Genomic DNA, 9,672 nt, shown 5'->3' with positions numbered 1-9,672 from the left:
CAGCTGGACAAAGCAGCCTTACAGACTACAGCCAGGATTTCTGAATCTTCTTCGAATCCCCCATGACAGCGCCCCTTACCAGCAGGAAGTAGTTTGGAAAGAACAATGCCCAAATTCCCAAATATTGTGTATAAATGTTTGTTTTCATTTAATTGGACTTTGTTATATAAAATAAAATAAATTTTAAAAAAAGAATCCTTGTTTCACTGGCATAGAAAGCAACATGACAACCCAGGGGCTAACCAGATCAATAGACTCATCCCTATATCTAACAGGCCTTGAAAGTCAACGGTAGAGAGAAAGGCCTTATGAAAGTGGACCCAGCCAGGTCCTGGAGAATGCTGCACAACAGGTATTTGTAATCAACCACAGCACTCTCTGATAGTAGCTGTGTCTCAGGACTCTTCATTTGGTAGCCTGTCACCCTGACTGGAAGCACATTTGCATACTCATAGGACAACTAACTATGAGAGGCCACACATGGACAAGTTATTTTAATATGTCCTGTTAGTTCGAGCTTACTTGCCTTCTGTGGAGCAGCAGGCTTGTACCATCTTGATCCACATAGACTTTTTTATAACATGAATAAAATTCGATACTAGAGTGGGTAATGTAAAAATCTGGGTTCTGGCTGTGTGTGAAGAAAATAAGTGGAATGAGCAAGGCGGGTCCATTTTCCACTGAGTGTGCTCTCTACCTCAACTCAACCACCCTTTTGGCTCTCCTGTTCAGTTTGATAAGGAAGTTGATAAGAACTTACACTTTTGTGATCCTTGCATCACTACCACTTCGCCTACATAGAAAAACCAAGTAAAGCTGTTATGTGAGGTGGCCACATCATTCACTGCTTCCATGTGATCTTATAAGACTAGTTTCCCCTTGTGGAAACAGAGGCCTCCCTGCTGTAATCTACCATCCATGTCACTTTTTTCTGTCTTCAACCAAAGACCAGGAACTGAAGAGGCACCTCTGCTCCAGGCTCATTTACCCCCTGAAGGCCAGAAGCTATTTAAAGCACCCAATAACACTGAAGGACACTTGATGCACTTGTGATCATTCAAGACGCAGCAATTTTTGTTTTGTTTTATTTTATTTTGTTGTGCCTTGCCATTTTTGAAGGACTGTATTATCGTGCCAATTGGGCTTTCAGTGATCACACTTAAGAAATTCCTCTATGAGTGGAATGTGGTGCCATGATTAGTCTTTACAGCCACAACAGGGCACATGTGTACACACACAATCAGCTGATAAAGGAACTCCCCAAGATCCCAGGAGGACAGCTATTCCATATAACAAGGGACCATGATATTTCCTTTCTGCAAGGAGCCAGACCTGCTAATGTAATTCTGAAAAGGTTGAAGAAGAGCAATCTTCCCTTCAAGGCATAGCAGACAGGCAAACCCTCTCTGGGAAGTATGGCTGCCCTTAGAAAGTGATGTTAACCCTTCATTAATTCAAAGACTCACTAAATGATGCTTTAACCATTGATGACTCTTCTCCATCCTCTCACTCCTGACTGAGCTTAGCCAGAATCTTTATGGTCAGGAAAAATAGTACAAGGTTCACAGTTCAGGAGAAGAAATTCTGTCATTGCTGATCATCCCAAACATAGAAGACCGAGTCATAATGAACACCTTAGTGGGGGAAATATTCAAAAATATAAAGTTCTAATAGACATCTTAATCTTGACAAAAACAAGACACCCAGAAATTTGGATTGGGCAATAAGATCTGGACCTTAGAAGCTATCCTAATTCCAAGGAATTTGAGCAAATTTTCCTATCAAAGTAAATCAGCTATTGCTGGCTATAACACAACATTAGGTCCAGTGGCACAGGCACCTCCTCTTTGAAGCTATCCTAATCCCAAGAGCAGGAAAAAGCCTCTCTCTCTCTTCTCAAGTACTTCTGACGTCTATTAGGAATGAGTCATGCCATTCTTAAAGGATGCATTTTGCTCACAAAATTGAGATCTCATCTCTGTGTGCTTAGGATTTGGAACAGTACTAGATTCATATTCAACCAGTGTTTGTCAAAGGTGAGAAGGAAAATGAATGAACGCAGGAAAGGAAACTCAAACTGGATGCATCAGACACTTAGGTCTACTTACCAGAAAAGGTCAGATCCTTCTGCAAGGTTTTTGTGTACATCGCTTCTGTGTCTTGAGTATGATTTTCATTTTATTAGTGATGAATCCTATCTTTCAAAATACATCAAAACTCACTTTTTTCAGGAAGCCTCCAGTACTCATCTCTTATCTGACCACCACTCTCTTCCTTTTTGTTCTTATTTACACTCATAAATAATTAACTTCTTACTTTGGGCTCAGGGACTTCTGCTTTAAATGTTTTCTCTTGGTGATTAATTGAGCAACTGGGAGGCAAGAGTTTTCTTGTGTTCCTTCATCTTCCAAACTTCCAGCATACAGCACAGACTTTTGGGTGGATAAATAAATAATAAGAAATGAATCCCCAACCCTTTCATGTTAATTTGCAAGACACCTACCTTAAATTTTAAATTATTCAGGAATTCCATCTTGAGCAAATGGATCATCTATTTAATTGACCTCTTATTAGGGAGTTTTCTGAGTGCAGTTTCTGGGTTACTTTTTGTTTTTGCTGCTGGTTATTGAGCAACTCATTTCAATGCAGCCTCAAAACCGATAGAACCTTAAAGACCGCATATCAAACATTCAGATAATTCCTTTAAGGTCAACTATACATGGCACCGTGCTTACTTCCCTAAGTATGCTATTGGTGCTATTTAAGTGTTTCTTCATTTCCTTTATTACACAAAATTACACAGAAACAAAAGAACAACAGATAATGGACACAAAATTTTAAGAAGATTATTCAGACTCAGCAGCACAAGGGAACTATAAAATGACTAAGGGAAGATGAGAGTCAGTCAGACTCAGAAAACAAACAGGTGAGGTCATGAGATCGGCAGCATATAGTCTCATTATTGAGTCTGTAAAGTATCCTGTAGGAAATGGAGGAAGCTACAAGACTTTCATGATGAAAGGAGTATAGTCAGCATCTACGTGTGTGTCTGTGATGTATCACACAGATAAATGAGCACAGCAGCTGGGTACAGGGAAGAGATATTGAAGATGTTCACCAGAGAGGATGTAAATGGGTAGCTAATTTTATATGAGCTGCAGGATACCTTACTTTAAATGTTTTTGATGATGTAATGTACATAATCAGATCATGTTGCTGCCTCCTCCTCCTTTTATCTCCTCTCGCCACCTTCTCCTTTCTCCCCCCACCCTGTGAGTGTGTGTGCACTCACCAGAGCACGTACAAGCATGAATACACTGTTTTGTGCACATATGCATATGCTCACACACCTTCATTGTTAATTTGGTACCAAGCCAAAGTCTGAACGTTACTGCTAGCCAGATGGCAGACACTAAAACACAAAATAAAATCAACAGTGGTATGATTCTCATTGTGTTCCTTTTGCTTTCTTATTCGTATAAGGCAAAGGGCTTCCAGTGACTCAAAAACAAAACAAAATAAAATAAAACTGAGTCCTAATCCAGAACATGTTTACCATTAGCCAGAGATTTTATTTTGCTCCATTGACTGGTTTGATTTTTAATGAGCCTTTAATTCAGACTGCTGAATCCCAGATGATAGCAGGCGAGTGGCCATTTAACCAGTGATGCGAGAACACACAGAAACAAGAGTTGAGAAAACCCAATCAATGCACAAAGCTACAACATCCTACATTAATAAAAGTTTTAATGCACACTCAACTAAAAGATGCATATAAGGATGACAGAATCTCCATTCACAGGCAGCCAACAGGATTGGAATTTATCAAACAAAAGTTCAGGTTGTACATTTTACAAACCATTAAAGTTGAAGGGGGAAAATATTAACAATGGAAGCATCATCAATGACTTTAAAATGGAATGGGATGATTAAAGAAAGAATTCAAGTATTGTCGTAAATTTCTTCTGAAGAATCTTCAAAAAGTTTGTGTGTTTCCTGTCTTTGCATAGGAAAAACAAAAGAAAGCACATCACTTGGCAAAATTCTAATGTGATTCATGTTTCAAACATGCACCGATGTGTACTGCTCACTTAGCTGGGAGGAGTAGCTCTAATTCGGTGGGCTCATGCACTAGCCCAGGTGAACAACAACGTGAGCACACACCTCCTCATCCAAGCATCATTAATTATCGCAGCAAAAGGATAGCAAGTGAAACGGGAACTTGGTCATCACTTAACACCCTTGTTGGGTAACATTAAACAATGGTAGGCTTGTGCTTTGAATTAAAATGAATAAGAAAGAGTATTCACACCACAAACAAGCAAATGAATGGCAAGTGAAAGAGAAAATGTAGCAAAGGGTTTGAAACCATATAACCTAACGCCACTGAAAATGATTCTAACCCATTGTGTACAGTACGATTGCACTACCCTTCATGTCCATACACACATAGCTTAAAGCTTGTGCATTTTACACATACACAAAGATAATTTAACATTGGAGCATAGGTTTGGTTACCTATGAAACTGAACAGTGTAACAAAAAGTTACACTGACATTTGTCATATGTACATAATATTTGGGGACCACTGTGGTCTGATTTAAAACATAACATCGCACATTTACAATGTTGTTTGTGAAATGCTCAAAAGTTAACAATAGAGATCTATTTTGTAATTGGCATGGATTTGTGTTGAATAAAGTCACCACGGTGCCTTGAAAATAGTAGCGAAATGAGTATGGTGTTGTTGGCAGCTGCATGGTATCTCATAGTGAAGTGGACCCCTAAGCAATGCAACAACAGGGAGAGATACCAAGTCATCTGAGTTTCCTCCAAACTTCCTCCAAGCTAAGCCACTGCCATTCAGTAAAGCGGTACAACCTGTGTCTTATAAAACCAGGAATAAGGCCAATAAACCTTATAGATAGCCCTGTTATCGCTATATAAGCAAACAGCAAGTTCAAGCAAAAAACTGCATACCTGCATAGCACCTGTTTCTCAGAAAGCCATCCGAGGATTAAGATGTTAGGTTATGATCTGGGGTAGTATATAGCAATCAAGATGTCTGCTCTAAGCGTGTAAAACTTCAATAACTAAAGATATCTTGGGGTGGGGGGAGGTGGGGAAACTCCAGTTTTAAGCAGTCCGTTTTCAGGAAATCCTCCCTTCTAGTTAAAAAAAAAAAAAAAAAAAAAAAGTAAAACTTACTGCATGAGTCTTACTGGGAAGGGATTTGGAGTCGAATGTAGAAAGTAACTCAATGCCAGGAAGAAATGCATAGTTCAACTGGATATCTTCTTCCTGAGAAAGGGACAGTGAAAGGTAGGGCCTCTTGGGGGGGGGGTTCTGAGTTCTAGATGAAGCTACCATGTACAAGTCCGAACATCTAAAACAAAGCTGGCCAGGGATTTCTTCAGTAATGTGTTCCCCTAACACTTTAACGGAAGCTATCCTAGCAATATGTCAAAGAAGGAATGGGTGATGATGAGGGAAACTCGGAGTCTGGGGAATACCAAGACTCTCTCTCCCCAGCTACTGGAGGGAAAAGAAAAGGGCCAGTAGTAGTAGCCCCAGAGTCCACAGGCAGAAACACTGAGGGCCAAGCAAGCTCCTGAAATCGCCATGCCAAACGACAGGCCAAAATCCGCCACACTGGCATTGTCACACAGATTCGGAGGCAGGAAGATGAAGCAGAAATGGAAGTTGACAAAATTACAAAGGAACAGAATGAAAAGTTTAACTTTTCTCCGAACTTTCAACATTTAAAACTTACTAATTTTTGTTTAAGGCTTTAAGTTTCTCCTCCTTTCACATTTAAGACAGGGAAAGAGAACTGGCTAAACCAAAAACTAAAATTGTGAGCTTGGCACTTTTGTGATTAACTCGAGAAGGGTCTCTGTTTTCTTACATTATATACATGTGCTTATGATGACATCAAAAATTTTAGACTCATCAGTACATATATATATATCCACATTTACATAATTTTTTGTGTTCTTGATAAGGGTTATTTTGTGTCCTCCCGCTTCTTTTATTTTTGGTTCCAAGCATACGAGCTTTGTTTTTGTGCCCAAACTTCCCGCATCTAGGGCTATATCTACCTTGTTAAGCAAGCCCAACAATCACTGGACATGTGATGAGAGAGGACAGAGAAAAAGAAGGAAAGAAAAGGAGAGAAAAGAAGGAAAAGCAGAGGACATGGAGCAAGCAACAAACTCGTGTAGAGAGGATCTTCGCAAGGAAAACATTTCAGTACAGACAAGTGAAAATGGCGTGTCAAAATCTCTTATTTCCATATTTACATTTATAAAAGAACTATACAATAGTATTGTTCAAATGCCAGCTCCTATTTCCAAAGGATGCTTGGCCCCAGGGAGAAAATGATGGGGAAAAGTGAATCATTAAGCGCGCAGTCCGGATGAGTGCTGCCATGGGCTGGTCTAGAGTGGACAGGGACATGGAAGTAAGGGGGAGCGGTCAGGGGGTGGAGGAAGAGTGCAGGGAGAATGGAGGGAGGAGGCATTATCCAGGTCCAGGCAGCTTCTGTGTGTTCGTTCATCTGTCATCTTTCCCTTAGGACTTCCACTGTAAGTTCTGCTGAAGATCGGCTTGCTAGCTTGGTGTTATATAGGCCATGCAGTTTTTACCCTTTCCAAAATTGGATCTTCATGCCACTGGAGTTTGTCTTTGATAGTAAAGGGGAAAGAAATCATGCCAAATCACTTAGAAGATATTAAGTGTCAGCAGGCTAAGGGGGAAATCATTTGCCATGTGTTCTTTTATTGCACTTTGCTGTTGTTCCTTTCTCCGTTGGTTAAAAACAAACAAAAATAATAATAATAAAGGATTCCGAACAGTTTTTTTTTTAATGACATGGTCTTTAACCCCCTCCCCTTTGTTGGCAGGTGATAGGGGGGTTTACTTGAAGTTATTTCTAAAGGGGCGGTTGTCTTGTACCCCATCCCCATTCCCACATTTGAGCTCCATGGTCATTACCACCCAATGATCTTGTTTATAGACTTAAGAGTTTCGGCAGCACGCCTGAAACGTGTCATACCCAGAACCCAACAGTGCAAGGTGGCATGCCCGAAGTGCAGCTGATTCAGATGGGGCCTTGCTGCGTAGGATCGAACCTCCTCTTCTTGACGTTTCTTCCAGATGCAGGAAGAGGGAAAGAAAAGCCACAATATTAATCAGATGATGATGAGAGATAACTGGTGACGACAACAATAGTGCTAATTCCAGAGCAGAGTAACCAGCTCACACAGAGACAGTCTCCCAAGTGACCCGAAACACAGAAGAGCTAATGTTTTGGATTGTCTTCACACTTCCCCGCAAGATGACGCACTTTGGGGAAGATAAAAAGAAACTTCAAATTGTTCATTTTCAATCACAAATTGACCTAATTTTAGAAGTAAATGTCATTGCTAGTTCATTAAATGAGAAGTTCTACTAGATGGATAGCCTCTTCAGTGTTTCCTCCCAAGTGAACTAAGAAAAACTCGGAAGGTCTTGTAGTTGCTTCCTCCAAGCCTCCAGAGTTCTGTAGCAACAGGCAGATTCTCAGCAAGGTGACAAAAAAAAAAGTCTTGCTGTGCCTGGTTAGTTCTGCCTTGGGTGTGTGAGGTCATATTCCACTATGGAACAAGCACTTTTCGTGGTGGAAAGTTTGCAGAGAGGGTGCAAAGGGAAGCAGTACACTCAGGAGAATGGACACAGGCCCAGGTTAGCCAAGCAAAGGCAGCCGTTTAGCTCTGTTGGGAGAAGCAAGTTCAAATGCCTTGCTCACAATGTCCAGTCTCCTAAAAAGTGGCTCCTGTGCTTGAAGAGAGAGAGAGGGAAAAAACCCAGCAAGACACAACAAGGCAACAACATGAGTTGGCTGTAACTTCCCCATGGTCTGGCTTCATGTGGGGCATCAAGCAAGGGGCTCATGCATTAGTCTGCATACTGGCGGGCTCAACACTGCTGCCACCAAGACATCATGCAAAACTGGAGGCTGAGGAGCTCTCTGCTCCCTCATTCCCCTGCCCACTTACTCGGGGCCAACTGGATGCCTTCCCAGGCCCTAAGCACCAAAATATTACAACAGACTCCTCCTCACCCAAAACAGAAACACTACTAAAGCTTAAAACAGGTGGAGAGTGTCCTGCAAAGTTCCTATCTTCCCCAGAAGGCCCACTTTGATGTTTCCCTTTTGAAATATCAAGCACTGCCATCTTCAACAAAAAATCTCCCTGTTCTTTTTTTCTTAAGCTGCCATTGAAACATGTTCACAAAATCTTGGACATGTGGTACTTTGGCTTAACAACTTAATTTGTTGTAGCAAATACTCTTTGCATTAGAGCTACTGACTTCTTCCCACCCAGTCCTCTGTGAAGTCAACAATCTTGAGCGCAGGCATTGCTGACTGTAGGGAAGCATAGGTAAAAACATATGGGATATCTCCACAATCTGTCTGCCATCAAATGAACTTGTTGTGGGGCTCAGTACCTGCATCTGCCATTAAGGCCCATGCTTTTTTGAGGAGATATGTAAGAGAGGTATTTCCTACTAAAGACTTTGGGGAGAGGCCCATGAACTGCATCATCAACTGCCTATCCTTGAGAAATTACCAGCGACCTTACCTAAGTCAGCTGTGTGTTACTGGAACTCAGGAGAAACATCAAACTAGGTCAACTAAATGTAGACACTGAGGACAGAGCAAACCCGACTAGCACTGACCACACTATCCATCTCTAAATTATTTCATTCAAATGCAGAGAATGCCCAAGGTTAGAACAACCCGGTGGCATGTTTTTGAAGAGAGATCTGAAAGTTTCCTTCATCCTGGTACCCAAGAAACTCCAGTGTCCAAAAGTGTATGCTCCTCTTAAATTTCAGTTTTTGAAGCCTAGATTGCACTCTTCCCATAGAACAACATTGTAAAGGGCTACTAGTTTCTTTGGTCAGACTAAGAAGTAGGTACCCTATAGAACCTCATGCTTTCACTGAACAGTACTGACAGACTGGAGGCCATTTTCTCTTCAACTGAAATCCTAGTAGTGGAGAAATGAATCTGAAGTGCAGGGGAGAGGGAAACTAGAGATGGGCAGAGAAGGATAAGCCAGCAAGCCCTCCGTGAGATTCCCACTGTGGGCCACCATACGTTGAGCACTGTCTGTCCTGTTTGTTCAGTTCTAATGTTGAAAGTGAAAACTATAATAGACAGATCCTTGCTGGCTCTCCTCCCAAATAGTTTTGTCTGAATGCCCTCTGCTCACTGGATTTTGAGGGCAACTTTGTTATCATAACCAGAAAGGTATTTCTGGACTACTGTAAAATATCAACTCAATTCCCTAGGTCTTATAATGATACCATTTTTATCAATTATTTTGTACTTGTAGGAAATCTAAGTTTTTGTCTACAATGTTTATAATTATATGCATATACATCCACACAACATTAAAAATCTCTAGGTAACAATAGCTACCATGGGTCTTCTGACCAGGATTAAGAGTTACCTACTACTATCACCTTTAAAAGAATCATGTGTATGAATGTTATGCCTGCAAGTATGTAAGTACATTCATTCTTGCCCAATGCCATGGGATTCAGGAAGAGAGCACCAAATCTCTAGAGTTTTTACACTGTTGCAATCAACCATGTGGGTGCTAGGAACCAAACCCCAGT

General features: G+C 41.0%; 1 protein-coding gene across 1 annotated transcript in view; it reads right to left on the bottom strand.

Annotated features, from left to right (window-relative positions):
- Window positions 1-6,762: 6,762 nt before the first annotated feature.
- Adam23 (ADAM metallopeptidase domain 23) overlaps window positions 6,763-9,672 on the bottom strand; it is a 139,279-nt gene continuing 136,369 nt past the window's right edge. The window contains exon 26 of the mRNA XM_051190344.1: window positions 6,763-7,151. Coding sequence (XP_051046301.1) covers window positions 7,103-7,151 — 49 coding nt within the window. The 3' untranslated portion in view covers window positions 6,763-7,102. The remainder of the gene's footprint in view (window positions 7,152-9,672) is intronic.

Source organism: Phodopus roborovskii, unplaced genomic scaffold (genome assembly GCF_943737965.1).
Source record: "Phodopus roborovskii unplaced genomic scaffold, PHOROB, whole genome shotgun sequence".
NCBI lineage: Eukaryota > Metazoa > Chordata > Mammalia > Rodentia > Cricetidae > Phodopus > Phodopus roborovskii.
Note: the sequence above shows the minus strand (reverse complement) of the source record. Positions and strands in the feature narration are given on the sequence as shown.